This window comes from Eimeria maxima, genomic scaffold (assembly GCF_000499605.1).
Source record: "Eimeria maxima Weybridge genomic scaffold, Emw_scaff111, whole genome shotgun sequence".
Classification (NCBI taxonomy): Eukaryota; Apicomplexa; class Conoidasida; order Eucoccidiorida; family Eimeriidae; genus Eimeria; species Eimeria maxima.
The window spans coordinates 33,479-59,213 of record NW_013564134.1 but is presented as its reverse complement, the minus strand read 5'-3'; the positions used below and the strand labels follow the sequence as shown (position 1 = coordinate 59,213).

General features: G+C 52.1%; 2 protein-coding genes across 2 annotated transcripts; one reads left to right on the top strand and one right to left on the bottom strand.

The window, feature by feature from the left end:
• Nucleotides 1-367: 367 nt before the first annotated feature.
• Nucleotides 368-14,359, bottom strand: EMWEY_00014410 (hypothetical protein, conserved; the record flags this gene model as incomplete). The annotated part of the gene is made up of 19 exons (XM_013479406.1): nt 368-734; nt 1,066-1,842; nt 2,091-2,396; nt 2,491-2,649; nt 2,779-2,800; nt 3,276-3,434; nt 3,528-5,361; nt 5,534-5,863; nt 5,995-6,047; nt 6,314-6,410; nt 6,738-6,886; nt 7,067-7,832; nt 8,201-8,651; nt 9,102-9,367; nt 9,609-9,899; nt 10,235-11,684; nt 11,953-12,949; nt 13,172-14,090; nt 14,258-14,359. The coding sequence occupies 19 exons, from the start codon at nt 14,357-14,359 to the stop codon at nt 368-370; spliced, it is 9,495 nt and encodes a 3,164-aa protein (XP_013334860.1).
• A 3,692-nt stretch (nt 14,360-18,051) lies between these two features.
• EMWEY_00014400 (hypothetical protein, conserved) lies at nt 18,052-22,458 on the top strand (the record flags this gene model as incomplete). Its single annotated transcript, XM_013479405.1, has 1 exon — nt 18,052-22,458. One exon carries the CDS (start codon nt 18,052-18,054, stop codon nt 22,456-22,458), a length of 4,407 nt encoding a protein of 1,468 aa, XP_013334859.1.
• Between the last annotated feature and the right edge of the window lie 3,277 nt (nt 22,459-25,735).

Here is a 25,735-nt window from a genome sequence, read left to right as displayed (position 1 = left end):
TATATATATATATATATATATATATATATACCTTACCTCGAGATGCGGCGCCGACAGATTGGAAATAGCAGCAAACATCCACGTGGCCTTTGCCAAAGTAAACCGCCTTGCGTTCGTAGCCCCGTACAGTTCCACAAGCCGGCTGCACACGGTGAAAAAATGCATACATGCACTGATGGGAAGATGCACAAAACTGGAGACATCCAAACACTAGCTACAGACTGTAGACTATTCCCCCCAGTGCATTCATGCAACTCTACCCTGTTTTCTGAGTGATACGATTCCGCAGTCCTCTCCCCCTCCTCTGGGCTGCGCTAGGCACGTATGCTTCTGCAGCTGCTTGCATGCACGCGTCAACTAGCGCACGTTACTGTGAGTGCATGCATGAATGAACGAAGGCGAAGAGTGCTTGCCCGTCTAGTTTCCAGTTCCAGAGATCTTCTCGTGCAGCGACGTTCCTCTGCGCACTGCCTGTTTGTGAGTTAGTAAAGCCCTGAGCAGGCATTTGCTGTTGATTGCTGGTGTACACGTTGCTGCTGCTGTTCGTCAGGCGCTCATTGAAACCACCAGAAGCAGTAGTGGGGTCGGCAGTAGCAGCAGCAACCGCCGCAAAGTCACCCCCAGAGAACACCGACCCCGGAAACTCGCCGCGTTCAGACAGAGAAGCAAATGCTGTCCCTACTCCAAGTCCTATCTCACGCAACTGCCAATAGGCAGCCTGCAGATCCCCGCAGCTGCAGCCAGCGTAACAGCAAGAGAATGACTTGCACGTGTACGCACACCCGCATGCACGCATGAATGCACAATTCCACTGATGCACCCATTTCATGCACTGTATTAGACCCATAACAGGGGAATCTTCGCACTGAATAATATGCTGATTCGACGCCTGCCCCATGCTTGACCATATATAAATATGTGGAAAGATGCTCCTATATCTACGCATATACGTAGATAGCCAGATGTACATACATATGTATGTATAGGATACACACATTTGTGAGCCTGTTCATTGAATACGGTATACAGTTTATATTATATAGTATATATGCGATGGTTCCTCACTCGATGCAGAGCAAAGTGCGCACAAGCCGGCAGTGGACGGCCATGGGTACATTCCGGCAAATATCTGCTGCCACAAATTCTGCTGAGGCGATGAGAGGAAAGGCTTTTTCTCGTGTGAAGTCGCAGCACCGCAGCACGCAAGCAAACCAAACAAGCGCTTCTACGAGCTCTGCCGCGGCGCTGCTGCTGCTGCTACTGCCTTCAGCTGCAGGCGAGAGAACTGAGGCGGGCAAGAAGTTGAGATGTGAGTGCAGCTGTTTCATGCGGTATCTAATGACGCCACCGTCGCTTCGTCCTGCATACAGCTGCTTTGCTGCTGCTGCTGCCAATGTATCGTTGTTACTGCTCTCCCTTTTATGTGCACTATTCAGAGGATAGTCTGCTGCTGTTTCCAGCACTCCGCAAAGAATACGGGACGCCAGTAGCGCTGCATGCAGCTGCTGGTGCAGCGATCTTCTGTGTGTGAGTCGGGCCCAGCGGTACAGCGGCAGAAAGCTTCGCATGCGAATGTCGACTTGTTTTATGTCAGGGGCAAAAAAGTCATCATCAAGGTACACCCACTCCTGGAGCATGTTGCGGCGCCAAAAGCACGCCTCTACTGCCTCTTGCCAAGCGCTGCATGCAACGTCTTGCTGCGACCCCAGCCACGCCAAGTCCCCCAACCGACAGAGCACGCCGCATAAGCCCTCAAACTGCTTCTCTCGACGCAAAAGATGAACTGCCTTCTGATGCTGCCGAAGCACTCTCTGCAACAGCTGCCCTAGAGTAGACGGATCTCTGCACACACCCACACTAACCAGACACTGGGCTTTGCATGCGGCTTGCATGTGACAGCTACAATCGGTGTTACTACAACAATGGTTGTTCATCAAATGTGCGATGCTCTTCTTGCAGAACATGGAAAGGATGAGGGAAGGTTGATAAATCCTGCGTTGTCATACTGTTAGTCGGTTACTATTATTCATATACACTGCAACACACGTAAGAATGCAGCGTGTCTGTCCGGGGTTCAAATCCCTTCGGACCCGTTGCTGGACTTGGATTCCCACAGGGCCTTTCGCGCCTTGTCGAGGCTAAGGAGAAGGGCGTTGGCTGGGTTCGGAGCCACATGCTGGCGGTTCAGCTCCTGCTGCAGCTGGACGGCTAGCTGCTGCTGTTTGGCGAGCGACGCCACCATAGCATTTGTGCGTTCTTCCCAGAACTTTCTGATCTCTTCAGCTGCTTTGGCTGCTTCTTCTGCTGTAGTAATAGAGGAAGTAGGCAGGATAGTATCCCCTTTGGCATCGAAACCTTTTGTTGTCCTTCGCTTAGACACAGCCGCCGCAGGTGCGCTGTACACACAAATGCAGTATCGCATCTGCCGCTTTTGCAGTCCCAACCGGTTTAGGGTACACGGAGTAGAATTTAGTGTTTGGGGATGCCTACGGTTCTTGGGGCTCCTTTTCTGCTGCCAAAGTGGAGGCCTGTGCGAGTTTCTCTTCTGCAGCGGTATGTTCCCTGACGGCTGCGTTTAGGTACTGGCGAGCTCGTTTAACCGCTGTTTGTTTGGCAACCAGGAGCTGCTGTTGCGCCCAGAGGCCTAAACTGAGGGCACAACGAAAAGGAGCAGTTCTGCCTAAACGGCTGAAACGCCGACACAGAAATACTGCTTGGTGCCACCGCCTTCGCTGCAGCAGCAGCCTAATGCAGAAGATAAACACGGCGCCCAAATACCACGTGTTTATCTTCTGCACATCTGCGCATACACAGCAATTCCGCTCTAGCGGTGGGCATTCAACGTCTCAATCGTGTCAGAGTGTGCGTACGTCGTTGTACTTGAGGTGCAAATGTGTTGCAGGTTGGACGTAGTCTGTGCAAAAAGAGTGCATACACCAAAGCTCCAGCATTCATGTTTATTTTATTTGTCTATCGTTGGAGTCAAGGAACAGGCGTGGCAGTAGATGCCCCTAATGCCCATCAAATTCCTGTGGATCTCCTACCAATAAATTCCCCTCGGGTTTATATGTTTATATACGTGCACGCACCTATATCTGCATGTTTACATCTTTATTTCCCCCTATACTATATATGCTCATGTGCAAAATTTAGTACACATATAGACATGCATGCATACGATGTACGCACTCGCGTAATAGCGTGCCTCGCAGTGCGCAACAGACGAGAGGGAATCAGATAGATGCCGCTGTCCTCTGTTTATCTGCGCTCCTCACCGAATGCTTGTTGGCAAATCAACACCTGACGACTTGCAGATTCTGAGCTGGTGACACCGCTGCTGCCATCTGCTGCTGCTTCCTCTGTGGCCTGCAGAAAAGTGGAGGTGGGCGCCGGGGAGTCGTCTGCTGGAGAAACACCAGTTGCGCTGAGGATTGCTGCAGCGCATGCAAACAGTCGCACGAGGGCCTGCCGCCTGCGTGACTCTTAGGTATACGCACACCCGACAGCTGGAGACAGCAGCTGCTAACCTTCGATTTCACGGACGCTAAGCTCATCTTTCTCCGTTGCCAGTAGGTGCTGCTGCAGCAAGAGGTACAGGAGATCGCTGCATGCTTGAGCCACTACCCCCGCCGCTACTGACAAAGGAATATGAGGCTTGGCTTCTGCGCTCTGCTGCTGCTGTTGCTGCTGCCCTCTATACCCCCTCGCTGCTGCGACCGCCGCGCTCACAGACCCCAGAGGCCTCGAGATATTCTTCAGATCTCCTCGCTTTGACTGCCTGCTGTTGGCCGCTGCTGCTACTGCTGCAGCTGCAGCCCCATCTGCCACCCGGTTGCCGTCTCGAGCTGTCGGTGCGACAAAGGGCTCCAGGCCGGGAGAAGCAGTAGACTCTGCCAGTGAAGCGGTGTCTACGCACCGCGTGCACGAGAGTTCCTCCAGGAGGGCAGCACCAAACCTGGCCTCTAAATGAAGGAAAAACAAAGCATTGCCTAGGTGAATAATAGTTGAATATGCCAGAAGCGGAGCGTTAGCTGCAACAGCACAAGACGCCGCTGTCGCACCCCGCTGAAAGAGCAGCATAACGGCACTCCAAACTGCTGCGCAGTCGTTTGCTCCTGGTGCACCTCCAGGTGCACCTCCTGCTGCTGGCACTGCTGCGGAGGAGGCAGTAACTGTATTTGCATGCACAGTGTTTTCGTGGCCTGCGTCTTCCGTTTCAGATGAGCTTCCTGCTGCTGCAGCTGCTGCTGCAGCTGTTGATTCATCTGTGCTTGGCTGAAACAGCGGGTCGGCAGCAATCGCGTCGAAGTCGAAGAAGCCATAAGGAATGTGCTGCTGTTTCCTGCAGTTGGTCCTGTTGGTGCTGCTTCTGTTTCTGCTGCTGCTTTTGTCGTTGTCGTCGTCGTTGGTGGTGGTGCTGCTGTCGCTGTTGCTGTTACTGGTATTGTCTGTTGGTAGGGAGGGCGAGGCTAGTGCTCGTCTGTGAGCTGAAATAACTTCGAGGGGTGCTGCGAGCAGGAGAGATGATAGCTGCGAGAGCGACTGAAGTTCTGCTGTCTGCTGCAGCGCCATTTGCCTCACATCCGCTCGTGCAGTTCGCAGTCGCCGTTCCAGTGCCACTTCCTGTTGACGGAGAGCTTGAACCTGAGCAGCTGTGTCCTGAGCAGACACCCCTTTCCCTGTTGCTGCTACGCCTGTTGCCAGGCCGTTGCCGACTGCAGGAATGGGTTGAGGCAGCTGCGCTGGTGTCCGCTGGTCCCGGAGATCATCGGCATTTAGCCACTCCACCAGAGGCTCCGCTGCTGCAGAATACAGATGCGCGAGGGTTTCTGTGTAGAAGCGGAGTGTAGCAGCAGCAGTAGGCATTGCAGATTCAGTTGCTGCTTGTGCCTCTGCCACAAGGTCTTCTGCGTCTGCACTGTCTCTCCACTGTGTCTCGCGCAAGCGGCGCTTCAGGCCGAAGCAAAACACAGAGCTGATAATGTGCAACACAGCAGCAGAATTTTCTTCTTTCTCCAAATGGGACTTGAAGAGAGTTTTCTCACTCTCAGCTAGCCGTTGCAACGCAGACGGAAGCTCTGCAGGGGCTGCCAGCAGCACGGAGAGAAGCAGCGTGCCAAGTTGCTTGCCATCGCTGCTGCGGCTGTCGCATAGCCATGCTGGCATCGGGAGCGTTTCTAACAAGGCCGCAGCTGTGGGGCTTCTCTGCAAAACACCAGAGGTTGCTGCAGCGATGCATGCAGATAACCAAGAGCTGAGAATCAGTCGTTTTTCTGCAGGATTCAGCAGAACGCCAGCTGAAGCAGGCAGCGTGAGACACCGCGGCAGGCGTTTCTGCACCAACCCACTAATTAAAGGTATCTGCAGCAACAAACACCTCGGAAAGCAAGCAACGAGTTAGGTGGGTGCGTGGTGGGCTGCCGTCACAGTGAGTGTGCCGATGGTGAACATAGAGAGCAAGAGTTACATATACACCAAGAACCCAATACCCTAGTGCCAAATTGGTTGTTGTTTGTGAGGCATATGGACGCACCTGCAACTGAGCTGCTGCGAGACTAGCAAACCCAAGGAGAGCTGCCTCTGCTGCTCTTGTTTGGGGTCTTGCTCCATCGAAAGGAGTTGTATTAAGAGCTGCAAAGGAGCGCAGGAGGGGTGAGAGGAGGTCGGGGGGGAAGGACGAAAGGGATGAGAGAATGGTAGACAATGAGTTCAGTAGCAAAGACAACTGCTCTTCAGCGACGTCTGTGCTGCGCCCCATTACGGCCACTTGGAAATTAACCGATTGTCTGTACACCTGCTGAAGACCCAACACCAGCTCCAATCTCGACACCACAGGGCAAGGCAAGGGACGCCGCACACGGAACTGCAGCAGCACCAAAGGAACAAACGTAAAGTTTGTGCATGCTGTCTGCATGCTGCTGCAGCAGAAACTGCAGCAGCATGAAGCATGCCGTGGTGGCGGTGATATGTCGGTGAAGTAGAGAGAAGCCTTACCGAGCAAACCACGCTGTCGGCAATAGAGCGGAGGACAGCAGGGGGCAATCGGCCTGCAGGCAAACAGAAAAAAGCAGCAGGCTGAACAAAACAGAAGGATGCAAGTGCACGCGCAAATGTATGCATGCATGCGCCTGTACAAACGTGCCTGCATTAATGCTTCTGTATGTGCTGTATGCAAATGCAAAGGCGAAGACACTTGTTATATATATTGTGCCTACTTATACTATCTATATTCAGTCCATCAACCTATATACTAAATCCAGTGTATTCTCTTATATGCTTATCTCAGTAGGGGAGGAGGCACCCATTGACCTACGGAGAGCATTCTCCCTCAATTTGTGTCGCTTGGGGGCTTTACCCTTGAGCCCCCCCTCAGTCGTAGCGATGTAGCTCCACAGGTCGCTGAGGACCGCCTGAACAGCCGCATCCACGCACCAGGCTTCTTCTGGAGGTGCGCAGCTTTGTGCGGCATGCTAGCTTTGCTGGCGTTGCTGATAAACACGAGCGGTACTGGAGAACGGCGATAGGAGATTCTCATAATGCATGCATCTTCCCGAAATTTGTCAATGAATTATGAGAGTAGCCGTTCAACCGGGCGTTGTATAAATGCCCCTGAGGTATTGCCTCATTGGCGCTGTCGTCAGCTGTTCAGCAGCCAACGCAGTACCACTGTCTCGGCTTCCTTTTTCGCCACATTAGCCTTTATGGTTTGCTGTTGTTGAAGGGTGAGGAATGCGTACTTCTGCAATGCGGGGGAGCGAGCAGCGAAGCGCTGCGGTGTATATACGAGCCTTGAGCATCGCCAGAGGGAGAGGAGTGCTGCAACTCAGTGGCAGTGTTGTATCACTCAAATCCGAGGGGCGCCCACCTCGTACCTCTTCGTATGCAACTAGAGCAGATGCGAGACACAAAGTATTCGATACTCAACACGCACGTGCTGCAACAGCAGCAGCACCACCAGATTGGCAGCGGCAGAAACGGCAGCACAAGGAGCAAGCCTACCAGCAGCAACAACAGCAGCAACGGCAGGGAAAACAGATGCATCAGCAGCAGCAGCCCTGTAGCTTACCTGCGTATGCTTCTGTATCTTTAAGTTGGTGAATTCGAATCAAACTAGAAGGCTCAAACCGCAGCCCAGTGCCGGCCACTGCCTTCTGGTGCCGAGATACCCCAAGGCCCCCGTGAGTACGCACGGGTCCCCCATACAACACGTGCCAGGGCCTACCTGAGGCTTCAGCAGGTACTCCCCCTGCAGCGGCAGCAGCAGGAAGACTCAGCAGCATAAATTGGGGTCCCCGTCCAACCATCAGCGGTGCCCCCAGCTGTCGGTGCCTTTTCGAAGCCCCGCTGCTGTTGCTGCTGCTGCTGGCGGCGCTGCGTGCTGCTGACACAGACAAGGACTTGGACTCGGTTGCTTCTGCTGATTCTGTTGTTGCTGTTGCTGCGGCGCGAGCAGCTGTAGCCACGTCCGCTGTTGCTGCTTCCCATCTGCTTTCGAGTTTGGCAGCCAGTGTAGCCTCCACGTCTGCTGCTGCAGCGGAAGCAGCAGCCGTTTCTGGGGGCAGCAGATCGGCCAGAGCACAGAGATATAAACAACGCCGGTAGCAGTTCAGCCCACACTGCTGCTTCAGCCGCTGTATCTGCACCACTTGGTGAGTGCTGCCTTCCCCAGCACCACACTCCTGTAGGCCAGCGGAAGCAGCTGCACCTTCCGCCTTGGTGCTAGCAACAGTTGTGCCTCTGTTACTCCTGGTATTGCTGCTACCCTTCTCCTCCTCTCCTGGAGCAGCGCGAAGTCTCGCAGAGGAAGTAGCAGACGGTGGATCGTGGAGTGGCTGCGCAATCAACAAAAGGAACTAAAAGCGATTTGGATTTGGCTCTGCTATTTGAAACCACACGCATACGAGACAGAGTATATACAAATCCAATATACACAAATATAATTATGAATTAAAATATAAATATAGGATTATACATAATACATACTCAGACAACATGCATATGTTCTGTGCAGATACCTACGTTTATGAGCCTGTAAGTAGAAACCTGAAGGCTACTAATATTTACACCCTTAATTGCCCAAGAAAAGCACCATTAGACAACACAACTTCCCCTAAATTTAACCTGGTATTAGACAGACACATTAAAGAGAAGAGGGCACCTCCTTTCTGTGCCTCATGCATGCTAATTGAAGCTAATTTACTTTAGCTGTCAGCCGCGCTTCCAGTTCATACATTTGGCAGAGGAGTGTCCAGGCCTCTGCAGGCTCTGCATCCCATGTGGGAGAAGCGCGTGTGTGCACCTTCAGCTGCTGCTCCTGCTGATGGTGCACCAGCAACTCATCCTGCAGTTGCTTCCCATTTGACGTTTTGATTCCGTCCTGCACAACTTGTATGCTGTCTCTTTCCAACGTATCTTCCTGGTCAACCGCTTCCCCTGTGCCTTGCTGCTCCCAATACACCGCTGGATCCGCGGAGGCCAGCAGCGCGGATGCTGCTGCTGCCGCTGCTGCTGCCTCTGCTGCTGGCGCTGCTGGGGCTGCTGCTGCTGCTCCTACAGCTTCTACTAGAGGGGCCGCCAGTTCACAAGCTGAGGCCTCCGCCCGCTCTATCAAACCCCTCAACAGCTCCGCCACTCGGGAGGCCTCCCCGCTTCTAGAGACAGCAACCAACAAAACATCAAACAGAACAGCTTGTATGAGTGCGCCGCCCTCTTGTACGGTGCAGTGTATGCGTTCCAGTAGAATACAGCACAACACCACTCAACAACAGAATACAACTAAGCGTAGCTTTACATAATGCAGCAAAGTAGTGTACATACAACCCAACATAACAAGAAAGTCCAATGCAAAAAACGCATGTCAGTATGCGTTGTACGTTGTTGATGGGCGTTTTTGTAATTACAGTACTATGCTGCACTCAACGCAAAAAAAGTATAGTGTAGCATTAAAGTGTATTCCATCATAATTCAGTACTCGGTGGTGAAGTGGAATGCAACGCAGTACATGAAGTACACTACATATAGTATTAAAAGTATAAGCCGAGGGTATGCAGTGAGGTGCGGCCCCCAATAGTTTGTAAGAGAATGCAGGTGCTGCAGCTCACGAGAGGTGGGGGTATCGCTGCGTCAAATGAAACAAGAGCACTGCTGCTGCTGCCAGTGGTCTCATAAAATTAAAACGGCATTTGGTCATCAGAAAAGCCATCTGCTGTGCTGCCTTGTAGAGCAGCAGCAGCAGGCCGAAACCATCAGCAGCAGCAGACAACTGCGCATCTGCAGCTCGTGGATAAGCCAGACTGCCGTCTCTGTCTCCCGACGCGCCAGCAGCAAGCAGGATGTTCGCAAGAGGAAGAATATGGCCGTGCCACATCTGCGTACAGACGAACCACAGCACATAGCTGCTGATACATCCTGTGAAACTGTAAAGCCACCTGGCGCCGCACCTGCGGCTGCAACTCCAACGCAAGATGCCTTTCCCCCCGGATAGCAGCTGGTCAGCTAGCAAAGCACTCTGCTCTCATACAGAAGCAAACAACACCAGAGGCGTTATGTTCGTTCTAAGGGATGATTTGGGATGTTTTACCACACCTCCTTTCCAGACCCAAGCTTACTGTGAGCAATACTTCGCTTAGGTATTCGCTGCAGGATGTCTTCAGCAGCTCCTCGAGGCCACCTGTGGTGTACGCTTCAGTCCAGAGGGCTGTCACCTCCAACGCGAGGTTGAGCCTGAGCTCGGCGTTTACCTCCCCTTCTCCATGCAACGAAGGATTTCTGACTAGCGTGCTGCTGCTGCTGCTGTTGTTGTTGTTGCTGTTGGTGGTATCTCTTAAAGCTGCAGCAGAGACGAAAGGCGCCTTTGGAGGAACTGACGGTTCGCCACGCCCATCCAGCGCCGCCTCCAGCTGCCTCAAGAGCAGCCAAGTGCAGAGCTTATGAATTAAAACATTCAGAGGAAACTCCCCTTCTGTCTCTGCCCAAACTCCTAGGGATACGCCCAAGGCGTCCTGCGGCGCAGGCGCAGCTGCTCTCTCTGCTATCCTTCAGAGATCTAAGCCGTGAGTTAAAACTAGTGCAACTAAACTACACCTCAGGAGCTGCTGTGTAGCTCTGTATGCATAGTGTATGGAGGGAAAGGGGAAGGGACGAAGGGGTTCTGCAGCAGCGGCTCTACTCCTTCAGCATTGCATTGCTGCATGCAGCCGGATTAACGGAGGCTTCCTGTAGTCAGCCACCATACCGTGGGTGGCTTGCGGTTGGGCAGATTGAACAAAACGTTAAAATGCGGAAAAGGTGGCGACAGCCAAGGCAACGACTCGACAGGGGCACACAACACAGTAAGGTGTACACCGAGGCAGCTCTGCAGCACCGAACGAGGGTTCCCCTGGAGCCGCCATTGCATCGGCTCTGGAAACGTTTCGTCAGTTAGGGGCCCCCGTGAGGGAGAACCCTCCCTGGTGGTGCTCTTGTCATCTTGAGCAAAACCCGAATCCACAGGAGAAATCGCACATCCTGCTGCAACCTTAGTATAAACGAGAAACTCATGATTCCCCGCTGGACCTGCCGAAGATTGTCGGAGCTGTAGCACATGCACTGTTGTGGGCTCTGCAGTTGCAGCTTCGGAGCCTTTAGCTTGTCGCTGCAAGTGGGGTATCTTGAGACAAGCAGCACCTGCGTCTGCATCCTTAGCGGTTCCTCCGAATTCTGCTCCTTCGGACGGAGCCAAAACCTCGTGAAATACCGCCAGCGCATTCGAGACAGGCTGCAGCAGCTTGTGCTGTTGCTGCTGCTGCTGTTGTTGTTGCTGGTGCTGCCGCAGTAGCAGCCGTAGAGGCAATGGGGGCCGTTCCCCATCGCAAGTTATGCCGTAGACAGCCTGAAGCACCTGCTCGCATTGCAGTGACTCTGCTGAATTCCCAGACTCATATGCGTCTTCAAGAACATTAGCTGGAGCTGTTGTCTCTGGTGCTGGTGCTGCGGTCACTGCTTCCCACGGAGATGGTGCCTCCATCCTGCGTATTTCGGCCTTGTACTTTGCTGCAGCATCCTCATAACTCTTGGCAGCAATGAGCTGCATTCCGCAGATAAGCGGCAAACTGCTGCTCAAGTCTGCTGCAGTGCAGCCTGTATATGCACCTACGTTTTGCACAAGGCCTTCACCATGCTCCTGGGTGTGCGCTCCGTCGGAGTTGGCCAAGGCAGCAGCGCTCGCAGCACCAGCTGCAGCTGCAGTGGCTGCAGCAACACTTGCAGCTGATGCTGCACTGGAGCGCAGGTCAGCTTCCCAGTCCCAGCGACGCGCCAGAAGGAGTCTGATGAGTTGTTTCTGCTTTACGTTGTTGGTTGCTTGATTTTTCAATTCCCCATCTGTGTCTTTCTCAGCTTCTGCTGAAGCAGCAGCAGCCATCTGCGCTTCCAGCGTTGAAATCCGTTGCTGTTGCGAGCCCCTGGTTTGCAGCCGTTGTTCATCTGTACGTACACCTGATATCACAGTAATCTCCTCCAGAGGTCGCAGCCCCTGCAAGTCGCAGCAACTGGCGAGCCCCCAGCCCTGTCGTAGCAGCTCCTCTAGCTTCTGAAGCTGCTGCTGTTGCAGCTCCAGCGGCTGTGTGGACATCAATCCATCCCCTGCCAACTCCCCCTCCAATTCAAACACCTCAAGCTCCGTCACTGGCGGCTGGAAGAAGTTCCTGAGCACGACAGAGCCACAAAATGCCTGCTGTAATGCGTGCATGTAAAGACCGTGCTTTTGCGCAGAGGTGCATGCTTGCTGGTTACGGAGATAGCATGGGGCTGCGACTCTGGAGCGTTATGCGGGGAATGCTAAACAGCCATATGTGTGCTGCTCCTCCTGGGATTTCTTTGATCTATATTTTCGGATAGCAGCCATCTTCGTTCTTCTAATTAAATTGTCCGGCCGTTTCGTCCATTTGTCTGGTTTGCCAAAGCTATTCCTACATGTAGATGAGCCGATATTCGAGGGCACGCCAGCACCTCAACAGCTTCCCAGGAGGCAGGATATCCTCGCCCTCCGCAAGGCGCCACAGGAGTTCCAGGTGTACACAAAGCGGCAACGAGGCAGCAGCGCGTTGAGCTGCTCGGACTAGTTCTCTAAGAGACTCGTCACAAACACCAGAGCCTCCTGCAGCTGCTGTGGCTGCTGGTACACTTTGTCCGACGGCAGCAGACTGCCGGGAAGGCTTCTTGCGCATGTGCCCACCAGAGTCATGAGAACCTGCTGTTGCTGCTGTAGCTGCTGATGCTGCCGTCTTGGGGTCGGAGGATCCCCCCCGGCACTCTGTCTTGAACACCATATCCAGTTTCGTGGCTGCTGCCAGGAAATCACCAAGAATTGGATCGGCGACATCAAGCAGCTTCAGCAGCAGAGCCTCTGAAAACGTGCTGATGTTATTGCTGTCTGCTGCAGCACCAGCTCCCGAGGTTGCTGAAGCAGCGGTGAGCTTCTTCTTACGGGAGCCCTTCGCCTCGTCGCGTCTTCTCGAAGCGGGGCTTCTGCTGCCTGAGAACTCTGCATCGCCTGCATGCAAAGTGCCATCGATCTGTGCGTTGCTGGTGCGGCTGCATGCATCCCAGTAATTGCTGCTCCCCAAGCCCCAAACAGGGGATCCGCGGTTCCACTGGCCCTCCGGTTGCAGCAACACGAGGCCCAGCGACAGGAGGAGACTCCGGTATGCGGCAGACTGCCCTCCATCCAGAAACAGGTTAGGCGCTGCAGATGCAGAGCTGCTTTCGAACGCATGCGAAGCAAATGCAAGCTTGCGAATCTGCTGCTCGAGAGAATTGCATTTGGCTGTGCCAACGTCGCCGTTGTTGGGCCGGACTGCAGCAGCAGCAGCTCGCCCGGCTCGGGTTTGTGGCAGCGTTGAAGCATCTTGGTCTGCCCACACACTCGACGTGAACATCTTCACAGCGTTTTGCAGCTCGTCCAACGCATCTGCGAAACACGGAGGGCAGCAGAAACGGCAAAAGAGCAGATATCTCAGGTGTTGCTGCCGGCAGGTTTGGCTCAAGTTAAGTCGCTGCTGCAGAAGCCTAACTTCCACAACACACGCAAAGATGCCCGTATGTGGGGAGGCCAAAAAGGAAACGAGGCTGCGTTCCCTTTTATTTCCATATATGAAGAAAGAGTGACTTCGCAGAATGTCCACAAACCTACCAACTGGCGTGATTGTTTGTTCTCTGAGTTTGCACTTGATAAGGATAGCTGCAAAGAGTAGTTGTTTGTATTCGAATTCCCTCTTTCTCCTTGCAGCCAGAGGCTGTTGTAGGGCCTGCGTAATGGCTGCTGCAACTGCAGCACAGATTCTCGAAGCTTCTGCATACTGTCGCCGAGAGTACAAAAGTGTGGCTAATTGCCACCAGAAAGTCCAGTAAGGAGGCGAAAACCTGGACTCAAAGGCCTCTACAGTGTACAGACACCTGCTGAGCAGTTGCGCTGCAGTGCTGCTGTAGCCACTCGATCCCAAACTCTCGGACAGTCGGCTCACCAGCAGCACAGCAGGGAACAGGAGTCGCTCCAACTGCAGTGGCAGCGCAGCAGGAGCTACAACCTCTTTTGCTGCTTTCCAAGCGCACAGCAACAATTGCAATGACTCAATCCGCTCTAACACCGAGGCACGCCGGTCCGCCTCCTCACAGCCGCTGCGGTCCTCCCGCTCGTGCAACCAGTGAGCTGCGGTTGCACATGCGTTCAGGAGCACGAAGGTGCCTGCGGAATGCAGCAAGTGAAGGTTTTCAAGTCTCCCGCTGCTGCTTCCGTTGATCTTCTCAAGGCTTCCGGAGAAACTGCTGCTACGTTCCGCCTCTGCCGCCTTCTGCTGCCGGCTGCAGATGGGACAAGGTGTGCTGTTGTCGACTGGAGTGCTGTTTGTGAACAACGGGTTGGTGGATGCGTTCCTCAGAATGTCGCGAGCGTCGGGTGCCTTCAGGTGAAGCACACATATTGCGAGGTCTGCTAAGCCCAGCTTGAGCAGACCCAGCGCCAGGTCGACCGCAGCATCGAACACCAGGCACAATGGCAGGCGAACCGCAGCCATGGAATCAAATGCAGAGGCCATCTCCTCGAATGCCTCTACCTGAGACAAAGTACAGAGCACACAGCATTGTTTCGATGGATTGAAGACTGCTCATGCGCTGTACAGTCTGCCTGCATGTGGTTGTGCCCTTCTGCACGGGAGGATTCATCTCGGCGTGCAGCGATTTCCCCCTAGCCCTCCACCGCCTGCAGGGTCTTCTCTCTCACATAGTGCTGTTGAGACAACCTCGTTCGGCACGGCCCCGGTCTGTTGCGCAGGCGGCTGCGGACGGAGAGTAGTAGGCGCTGCACCTCCCCGGCTGCGTTCATTGTCGCTGACCTTAAGAAACAGAACGCGATAGAGGCCGCAACTAGCTAAGCTCAAGTGGGGATGCAAGAAATACAGTGTGCTATAAAGATTCAGATAAATGGCCTTCGCTGATAGCTTCTGTCCCCACAGATCTGCAGGAGCTTCAGCCGATGTCAGCAGCATTCAGAAAGGGCGACGCAAAGACAAGCAGGGTGGACACCGCTGGCTCCTCTAGTCCTTCTTGTCGAAATAAGCGAATAAGAGCAAACCCAGGTCGTTATGGGGCATTTAATGAAAAAACAATCGGTAAGAAAACTAATTTCAATGATGGGAAACCAGGTCTCGAGGTGTCCGAGTTGCGCAGTGCAAACTGCACGAGTGCCGTTCCGTGGTGGCCATGACTATGACCTATTGAATAGTTTCATTTCCCCAAAAGGAAGCACTAATGACTTAAGAATGGAATTTGATCGAATAATCAAAAAGGATTCATGGAAAGGATGACCAGTCTACGTTACCAGAGGAGATCGGCAACCGGTGGAGCCTTCAACGCTACCCAGCCCTGAACTGGTAACCGGAGGAAAGCTGCAGCAGGTTCGATGAAAATTTTGAATACTGAGTTGCATTCATCGAGAATATTATAAGATGCTTCTTGTCTGAGCTTTCTTTTTTTGCAGTGTATATTCTTCGTATGTCACCAACTTGCCGGTTCTGTTCTCCTGCTTGTCGTTCTCGTGGTGCAAATAATGCTGGGCGTTCAGACCGGTGAAACAGCAAAGCTAAGCTGCACCGGTGGTCTACACTGTAAGGGTTAAAACCACATTTTGCCCTTTGTTGCTTTCTTCCCCTCAGTTTTCTGCTGCGATTTGGATCGCGGTGCCCAGACACTCGAGCTCTGCCACAATCCTATCTACACACCACCAAAAACATGGGCTGCCTTTGCGCTGCTTTAACTTGCTGCATCGATATGTGATGTGGGGGAGAAGGAGAAGGCTGCTTGAAGAGAGAAAGTCATTTGTAGAGGGGCGCCAGCGCGATGCTGCCATGGGACTTGTGGGTATGGGGCATTTCGACAGTGAAGGGGCAAAATTGATGAAATATAAACCGCCTGGCAAATTTACTTGACAGGAATAAAGGGAACTAGTGGTAGTTTTGTTTTACCAGCTTTCTGAAGCGTTTACTGAACACAGCCACAGTCACACCTCCCGCTCAAAAATAGGACAGCCGGGAAGTTCTCTTCAATGTGGAGAGTTTAGTAATTGAAACAATAATTTCACGTAAAATTATGATACAAATACGTGTATGAATACACTCCACCTAAAACGGAATTCAAATGGTGCTGTGGCATCAGTTTTGGCTGTTTTTCCTCGAAATGCAGCTCGATTACACTCTTTTTTATTTTCGGTTTAATATTCCAGCCTCGCTCCAAATATTTCTCGCTGCATGGATTCTTTTGCACTTTCCCCGAAGAGGATGCGTCTTAACAGTACTACTGTGGGCTAGAGTTTCACAGGAATGCTAGCCTCTGTTCAGTGCGTTTACGCGGTCGCTGCAGATCATATTTGAGACATCTTCCGAATTTGGGGGAGCAATGCTTTATCTGGGGTTAAGGGGCCTCCAGGCCCATCGGAGAATGTATTAGGACTAGAGGCCTCAACTGTTCCCAGAACACCGGCGTGCATGCAAAGTATGCAACTATCAGCTGGCACGGCTGTTGCTTGCCTTCTTTAGGGATAACGCGGAAGAAGACTCCTCTACAGAACAAAACATACTTTTGGATGCTTAGTCAACCCTGCTGCTGTTACTGCAGACGAGAGGCAAAGTCCAGAGGAATCACCTAAAAGTGAACGAAGCAAGTAAAAGCAGAGTATACGCGACAAAGAGGTGACACTTACGTTATTGAACTGTAAACAATTGCACCAGAGTGTTCACGCTGGTTATATCCAGTCCATTTTAGCATCCAAGTTGAACTGTACGCAGTGCAATATTTACACTTGCGGCAAGCAAGTCGACGACGATAGGCCTGTTGCTCTCATAGAAAAATGCCAACTATGTCGACCTTGTTCGCTGTAGTGAGTGATGGCAGTTGTAATTAGGGACAGAATGCGCAGTGATGAAGTTAAGCTATGTTACTTGGCTCTGCTTGCGCCATGCTAGCAACTCAGCGGCTAGTCAAAAAAATTACTAACCAGAAGTATGTGGAGCAACTCTGTGGCCAAAGTGCATATATGTTCATATGATATTTACTTTTGCAGCCGGCTAGAGTTAAGCTGCGAATCTCGTGCATTCAGTAATCGAGCAGATGGAGCGCAGCCGAATTGCACTGAAGCCTGCTAAGGCATATTACATGCATAATACATAAAAAATATTTGTATGTATGCACCTACATGAATATATTTTGCATTGAATTAAATGACAAATATACATTTATTGTAGGTGATAGCTTTGAACTCCCATCGACTGTCCAGTGGGCAGGGACGAGAAGGTCCGCTGGTCAGGCACACCACTCACAGCTACGTTTAGAAAACTTGAAAATGCTTTTCTTCAGGCCTCTTCTGCATTTTTGCAGTAGAATTCAAGGTTGTTGACTGCTTTCAATGGTTTGTAAACAGAAGCGGAGGTGGAAGCTGATTACTTTGAAACCAGCAATAGATAATCCAGTATAACGCGATCACAAATGCAATTTACACCTTCAAATTTCCTCTTGTTGTTGACGGTTTAGAGTGCAGATCTTAGAGAATTCTAAGCTGTAAGTAAGCTACTTGGAAGATCTCGCAATCTGTCTTGCCACACCTTGGATACTGCATGGGTCACTTGTTTGCGCTCTTCCCCTTCCAAGCTGTATTGTTGTATAGTTGCACAGCTGAATTTACCTTTTTTGAAGTAAAGGCCTCCAGGCAAACTATATTAAAGGGAAGGCCAAAAAAAGGTCCGGCTTGTTGGAGAAATCGTGAACGGTTGGATGAGTCGATTTTGCTGCAAGAGGGATGGCTATTCGGGGCAAAAGACCTGGCGATGAGGTCCAGGTGCCAGCAGCGCTATAGCTTGAGCTCTCTGCAGGACGGGCAATATGTAATAATCGTTTGGAATTTCAGAAGTAAAAGCGTGCTTCAATGCACAGTATTGGACATAAAATCGCTGAATTCCTTTCTCTTTGTTGAGGTCGGGCTGTTGATTGCTCTTTCCACCTGTCGACAGCGCTAGGCCTCGTGTTGCATCCATTATCCTAAATCTTCTCCTCTCTTGAGTCCAATCTATTTTTAATCCTTTAAGTGTTATATTGGCGTCTCAAGGCAACTTAAGAAGGCCTTTCAGGCCAACTGCGCCACCCAAGCGAACACTAGCAGAGCCTCATCAGAATCCGGCTTGCAGCACATTGAAATAGAATTGCCTCCTGGAGTGGCTATTTTCAGATACATGAAACTAAAAGAAGAAATTTCAGAAGTCATTCACCACGGAATTAAGCCTTTTTCGTTCACCTCAACTTGCAGTTCCAGGGTTCATATTCTGATTCCGAGGTGCCTTCTTGTCCACAGACTCCTTGAGCTTGTGCGATTGTCTTCAAGGTTCGGTTCTTATTCAAAGCTCGGCTCCAGGTTGTGGAAGGGAGCGGAGAGACTTGACCCTTCCTCCAGCCCCTGAAAGACTTCCAACCTAGTCCTTCAATTACCGTGTCAGTCGTTCGTTAGCCGCGGGGTTCAACCCACCGCAAACAATGTGGGAGAAAACTGAACAGTCCGCTGCACTTTGCCGTCTGGTTCCCCTTGAAGAGGAGGCCACAGATGCACAACCGCAGCTGCAAGATGCAGCAGATCCCTCCCTACTGCAGGGTAAGCTCGTAGCAGCACCGGTCTACCAAAAAGCACGAGGGAAGGACGAACAAAGAGGCGCAAGACTAGTAACCCCTTCTCAAGCTGGGGATGACAGCCAACAAACTCTGGCACTACGACATTTCCCTGCCGTTCAAGAGAAATCCGGGATCCCAATTAACAGCAAATGTGACTTTCGACCAAAAACAGTCTTGCTAAAAAAGGGCTGCACTGAGCAGGGTTGGAGGGGCGATATAGGCATTCAGTTGAAAAAGCGGGCTAAATCAGAGCTCTGGAAGTTCCCTCCTCTTTCTAGCTGGACGTTTGCCAACTGCTTCCCTGTGGAGCAGCTGTGTTATACCTCTGTTTGTGAACCTGTGGCGCTCTGTAGCCACGCATCTGGGGTCCTACTGCTACTGCATGCACCTTCAAAACAGGGGAGAGTCTCCGTTGTACACTACCTCTTCCCGTCTGTGCCTGTTCATGCAAGTCTTTTGGCTGCTGCAGAAGGAGCTGCCTCCGATGCAGCAGCCCCATGTCTAGCCAGAGAAGTGCTGCACTTCAATACTTCGTTGCAGCACCTGCAACACTCCCAAGGAGCAATAGCGCTAGTCTGCGCACGGGGCGAAACTCTCCTCTTACTAGCGGAAGATAAAAGACTAGTCGAGCCACAACGACAGCATGAACAGCAACAACAAAGTAACCAGCAGCAAGCAAAAAAATATGAGCAGCAACACGCACATGAGCACCAGCAGCACCAAGAACATGAGCACGACTCAGAGATAGCCGCACGGCTGGTCGTATACTTGCTCAACAGCAACAAGGAGGAAAACAACAACGCAGACAGCAGCAGTCTCAACAAAGTCTACGGTGCAAAAGAGGCCAACCTTGCAGATCTACCTAGATGGCCGCTGAGCCAAAATGATGCAGCCCCCAGACTTCGTTACTTTTTCAGCGCAACATCAGACGAACAGAGCCAGGCGTTCATTCTCTTTGGAGGTGCAGCAACAACAGTCAGAGGCTCCATGCGTGCAACACTCTGCCCCTGGAACTTCAGTAGCAGCAGGAGCAGCAACAGCTACAGCAGCAGAAGCAGTGAAGGCATATTTCTGCCTTCTACGTGGGAGGCCTTGGACGACCTGTGGAGTTTCTGCTGCCAATCTCGCCAGTGGAGGCAACCGCCCCGAAAGCAGCAGCAGCCGAAGTCAGTGACGTTCGCTGCATCAGCAGAAACAGGAACAGTAGAAGAGAAAGAGTCCAGGATGGCTAAGTGTTGTCTCACCCGAAGGTGCTTCTTGTGGCCTCCGGCTCTTGCTGGACACTCGGCGGCGGTATACAGGGGTTGCATGTTTGTTTTTGGCGGGTATACGCAGCAGCCCGCAGCAGCAGCCTCAGCGGCCCCTGGCCAGCAACAGGGAGAAGCTGTGGCCGACCTGTGGAGTTGGAACATCAAAAGCAATGCCTGGAGGTGCGAGAGCCCAGCAGGCAGGGCCCCACTGCCTCGTTTTATGCATGCAAGTTCCGTCGTGGGCAGCCGTTTGCTGATTTATGGAGGCCGCACGGCTCAGGGGCCTCTCCCGCTAGAAGAAATGATGTATGCTACAGAGCTAGAGGAGGGTCCCAAACAACGCAAGTGGACGCGAGTCACTCTTCTGGATGCGCCGCCTCCACCCCAACTCTTCTTGGGGGCTGCAGCTTGCTGCAGTGTTGAGGGGGAGGCAGATGCGTTGTTCCTTTGCAGCCAGAAGGCCGCCTTTCTAGTCGTAGCCAAGGAAATACAACAGGTACTACAGCAGGCGACTACAGACAGCGACGTCTGCGGAGTTGCTGAAGATCAAAGCCACGCAGAGGAAACACAAGCGACGGATCAGACAAACACACACCTGCAGCGGCAATACCAGTTGGAGGGCGCAGATGGCTGTTTGCGCCTCGAGATACCTGGCTACTCCCAAGCAGGCGAGGAGGAAGGATGCCAGCAGTGCAGCACGGCAGCAGTAGAACAAGCGGAATCTGTTGCTGCTGCCGCGGCTTTTTCTGTCTCTGAGCACGATGTAACAGGAGAGGAACCCTTCTGTCACGCACCCACCCCCGACTTCAACTTGCAAATTGTCGCCACCCCAATGACTGCCTCTGCACAGCGGCGGTTCCCGACTGGTGTCTTCGGGGCTGTTGGTAGTTCTGCTTCTGCCCCGCTGCTGCGGCAACCCCACACAGAGCTGCTGTTCAACAGTCCTGGACGCAAGCCCCAGCTACAACCTGTGTCTCCAGTGCATGCAACAGCGACCCCCATTGTGTTTCGACCGAGGCACCGGAGCAAGCGCTCCGCACAGTCGAACAGGCAGCAGCCCCAAAGACAGCAGCCTGCTGCTGGTGGTACAAGTCGGACACGTGCAACAGAGAGCGGCCAGAACGTAGCTGAAACAGAACCGTCAGCAAAGACAACGAAATGGAGAAAAGAGCAAGGACTGGATTATCTGCTGTTGCCAAGAGTTACGGAGGCGGAGCAGTCACAACAGCAGAAGCAACAGCAGAATGAACGTATGCCAGCACGCGCACCTCGTCCCTCCCGCTCAGCAAGTGCAGCTGGAAATGCACGCCTAAATTCTCAACAGCTGCAGCAGCACCAGCAGGATCCCGTGGATGCGGCGACCAGAGCCTCGGCAGCAGCTGCCAGTGGTCGTACTGTGCCCCTCTTCGGGCTGCGCTGGGTGCCCAACACTGGAGCAGCAGGTGCGCCACCAGCAACAGCAGCACCTCGAGCAACGGAAACGTCAACAGGACGACGGGCTATATCAGATGCAGTCTATGCACGTGCTGTTATGAATCGACAACAAGCGATACAGCCGCCTGCACAGCCTTCCACCGACAGGCCACCTCCGTGCCTTCATGCTGAGGCTCACCAGGGGACGTGGAAGCCCCATCGGTCGCCGGCTCTTTGCTCCAGCAGCGCTGGGCGGCATGCTGTGAGCGTCCGGGACAGGTTGGGACTTTCTGCTGTCTCAAGGGTCTGCAATGGCTTACAGCCACATGCACACCCGAGCAAGCCGATAGCTCCATGCAGAACGAGCACAGTAACAGATGCACACCAGGAGGCCTCTCTGCGGAATGCCACTGCATCGCAGCGGCCTGCCGCAGGCACAGGGGCTCCCTGGGGCCCCCCGTTGGGTCACCCTGCTGTCCTAGCCTCAGCGCATGTATCCTCAGGAGCCGCAGGGGGCGGGTTAAACGGCTTGCAAGCCCTCATGTGGTGGTTTGAGGCCCATGCGAGTGTTGTACATGACAGCAGACAGTGTAATGCAAACTCTTCTGGAAGTGAGTCTCAAGAAGCAGAAGAAAGCCTGCTCCGTCCCTCCTCCCGCAGCAGCAGCACCAGCAGCAATCATAAAAATTTAGCATCTGCTTCACCGCCAGCACACGGATTCGATTCCTACCACCGCGAGACGCAGCGCCTGGCAGCGTTGATGTACTCCGTGCAACCGGGCGGCCATCCGCCTGGAGGGGACCCGTCTCTGACTCTGCTACCCGCGTCTCCAGCAGCACCGGCAACAACAACAAACGAGGAGAAATGCGCAGCAGACAGCACCACAGGTGTTTCCTTGGTGGCACACAGAGTGTCCCCCCAAGTGTTTGTCGCAAGTTCCACAACACAAGAAACACCGAACAAGTCCGTGCTACCCTTCCCCCGCCCTGTTCGCAAAGTCAAGCGCTCAAATCCCAAGATACAAACAACAACTCCAGCAAGCAGCAGCATCAACAGGAAGAGTTCACGGAAGGAAGGGGTTCCTGCAAAAGGGAAGATTTCTGAGGTGCACAATTCCAAGACAACCCCGAACGGGACCCGTCTCGGTAAGTCTCTACCTGTCGCTGTCGCAGCAGCAGCAACTGAAGAAGGGGCAGGAACAGCAGCAGCTGTCGAGGAAACAGAGGCAAGAGCTAGAAAAGAACAAGCCGGTGCTGCCAAGGGCTGCAAACCTTCAACTGTCAGCGGGAGCAGCAACAGCAGGAGAAACAGCAGCACCACTAACAGCAGCAGCAACAGCAGACCATGCCGTGGCAGCAGCAGCAGTAGCAGCAGGACTGTTCCTGTCTCCTCTGTTTCCAAGGTAAAGGCACCTGCGCATGGCCCCCGAAGGCCTTGTACAGCCCCTTATCCAGTCGTTGCTGCAGGGGGGGGCCCAGTGCCCCCGCAGGGGGCCGCCAGTGCTTTTGGCAGAATGTGGAGGCGAATGGCCACATGGCCGCCAGAGGCTGTTGCTGCGCTCCTACAGGCGAGGGAAACTGTGCAGAAACACTCGAGTATGTTTAAAAACTGAGGGGGACACTAATATCTCCGTGGGTGTGATTATGAAGGACTAAGCAGAGGGCTGATGAAAACACTTTGTTTTCAAGGACTTCTGTACTACTGTAAGCTCCGCCGCCGATGCTTTTGTTGTTGCTGCTGCTGGCGTTGCTCTTCTCAAAAGGGGTTTAATTCTTGATCACTTCGCTGCTGAAGGCACTGCCATCTACCCCGCCTAATTCAGCTAGTCTTGCTTGGTGGCAACGACAACAGCAAGCCCACCAGCGATAAATCACAACAGCAGTGCCTATTTGTACCTCAGGTGGATTCTCTAAGAAGCACAATTGTAAGCACCAGAACCAACTGAGGCAGCAACCAGACAATTATGTCAGTATTAAACGACAAGATAATCAAAAAGCTGCATGCAGACACATGCTTGTGTTGTTGCCCTCTCCCGTTGTTCCCCTTTTTTATGCAATTGCAGTATCGGCGGGAAGGGGGCAGCTTTCGCAGAAACTGTATTTTTCTGCATTTATTTGGCTAAGAGCCCTCGATGATAGAAAATTCAGCTACCCTGAACAGGGAAATACCAGTGGCACTGGCAGATCTACGGCCGCAAACAAAAAACCATAGATACTAAAAATGATGCAACAAAACAGTGAATAACGGTAATCTACCTGCCAAATTAAAAACAGAATAGATCCTAATAGTAAATCGATGAAGACTGGGAAACTAATTACTGTGTGCCTATGAATAAATATAAATGGTACATATTAAATGCACGCAATTAAACACGGCAATGCACACAGAGTTCAAGGATGCACGATGCACGAAAAGCCTAGTTTAGTATTTTATTACACTTCAACTTCAATTAAGACGTGCATGAGATAATTCAACACATTTAATGCTAGATTTCACTGCAGAGACAACACTGGCTTGGCTGTTGCTGCACACAGAGAGGTGGTGCTGTTGACGTCGTACTTTTGATCGGGAGCAATACGAAACAACAACCGAATAATTCTCAATTGAAAAAGAAATAAATACATTTTAAATATGACAACTTGTATTTCGAAGTTTTCTTGTTGCGGTGTCCAAGAGCAGGCCCCCTGAACCTGCGATGCCCCTGAGGGCCCTTCTCCTCTGCAGCACGTGCGGCGGCTGTTGCTGCACTTCCCAATAAGTGTTGAACTTTCGCGACATCAGAAGGAAAAAGGTACTTGATGAATTGCATTGAGCGAAAAGAGGCCAATTAGTTTTAAAATGTCGGCAGAGAAGGGCGCTGCTGCTGCGCACACACAAAGAGCCTCTCCTCCGAGGGGGTCACCTGAACAGGGAAAGGCCTTACCCTCCAAAGAAACACCAGAGGAAATGACATGCCTAATCAATAAGCAAAAATCAGAAGCAGTATCTCGGGAGGCTTCTTCTTGCTGCAGAGAGTTTGTACTTGTTGAGGAAAAACAGCAAACCAACGGCTACAGCGTATCCTATCAGGTGCTGTGCACATATCCGTCCACAGTCCTGCTGACTGCCCGCTGCGCTGCTGACTTCGAATCGAACTATCCGTGTCTTTAAAGTTTGTACTTCAAGGCGTCGCCCCTCCCAACAGCCACTGCTGCTGATGCTGATGCTGTTTCGTGTGCAGCCTGCTGGCAGTAGCACAAGCGTGGGGAAGAAGCAATTCTTCGAAGTATTGCAGAAGTGGCAGCAGCGCAGCAAAGAAGCCCCAGCCCGGCTGTGCCTGGAGAGAAAGCTAATGGCCGCTGCAGCGCGTCGAGACAGCCAACGGAAAGTGCAGCTGCAGCGGCTCTCTGAGCACTTGCAAGTGGTTAAGGAGGCCCCTAACAAGAAGCAGATGCTCTTTGAATCCAAACGAACGAACACTCGAAAGGCAAGATAAAGTGTTTGGGATCGTTCGCTGCTCGTAATGGTTGCACCGTAGTGTGATGGGCTGTCGGTATTACGACGAGTGATTCCAAATTGGAAAATCTCCACAATAAATGCAAACACATAGTAAAGGCAGTTAACAGTTTTCATATTGAAGACGGCAGATAACCAGAGGCACCCTGTATCGATGCAGGACTGCGCACCATCATGCATGCATGCAGCACTTGACTAAGGGCACTCATCAGCCCCATAATCCTCTCCCAATCCTCCTAGCCAGTTAAACTGCAGAAAGAAATTATCGCCTACGCACACATACTTGTACTCTGCAGGCGCTGGAAGCGAAAGGCCTCAAAGCCTGCAAAGCCTGCAAGCGGATCGTCGAGAGGCAGCAGGTGCTGCAGAAGAAACTCACAGAATGCTGTGACAAACGCGCCAAGTATGCACGGAAGGCAACGGGGTGCATGCCTGCACGCATGCGCCTTTGCTTCACCCCCTCCTTACAATAGTATAAACCATGCCTTAAATACGTCTAACTTAGTTTTGTTTAACTCTATACAGTACATCGTCTGTACTCCTCCTAAGGCCCTTCAAATGCTTTGCTGTTGCTACTCTTGGTGCTTCTGCTGGTGAAGTTGTTTTTGCTCCTGCTGGGTCTATTGCTGGTGTTTCTGTTGCGGCTGCTACAGTAGCACCTGATGTAGATGCATGGTGCTTTGGTTCATTCGCTTTTCGTATGTAGGTACAGCGAAGAAAGGCAGCGGCGAGTTGCAGCTCTGCGCTGCCGCCTCGAAGCCCGCGAGAAGCAAGCGGAGATACTACGACAAAAATATTTGCAAAAAATTAGGAATAAAAGAATCCATTCTAATGCTGTTGCTGCAACTGTCTCCAGTAAGATCCTGCTACCGTTGCTGGTGCTGCTTTTACTAGTGTTGCTGTTGTGGTTGCTGCTGCCGCAGTCCTGCAGTTTATCTCGTTGCAGAAAACAAATGCACGAATACTTTTAAATTACTAGCCTGAAAAAGATGAATGTCCCCTATTAGATTGCAGATATTGTTCGTGTAACGCAGCAAAGAGTCGTGCAACACTCCTCCCCAAACATGCATTAAACTGCAGATAAGATTTGGTGGTGGTGTCTCTACATGAACAAGTATATATGTGCAAACTGTCACTGTTATTATCATTTCCTTGAGAATCACAAGGTGATGGCAGGTTAACAAGTAAATGTGTGGTTGGAGGAGACACATTTCAGCACTTCAGCGGTGGTGTATCCGTCCCTATAATATCACTAAATATGTATATTGTATATTCATGTATGTACACGGTTTATTATATTGCATATATAAAGAATGTTCGGGTTAACTACGCAGACAACAAACAGGTGCACGCAACTGTGTTGCTGCTCCTCTTACAACGGCCTCCTGCGTCAG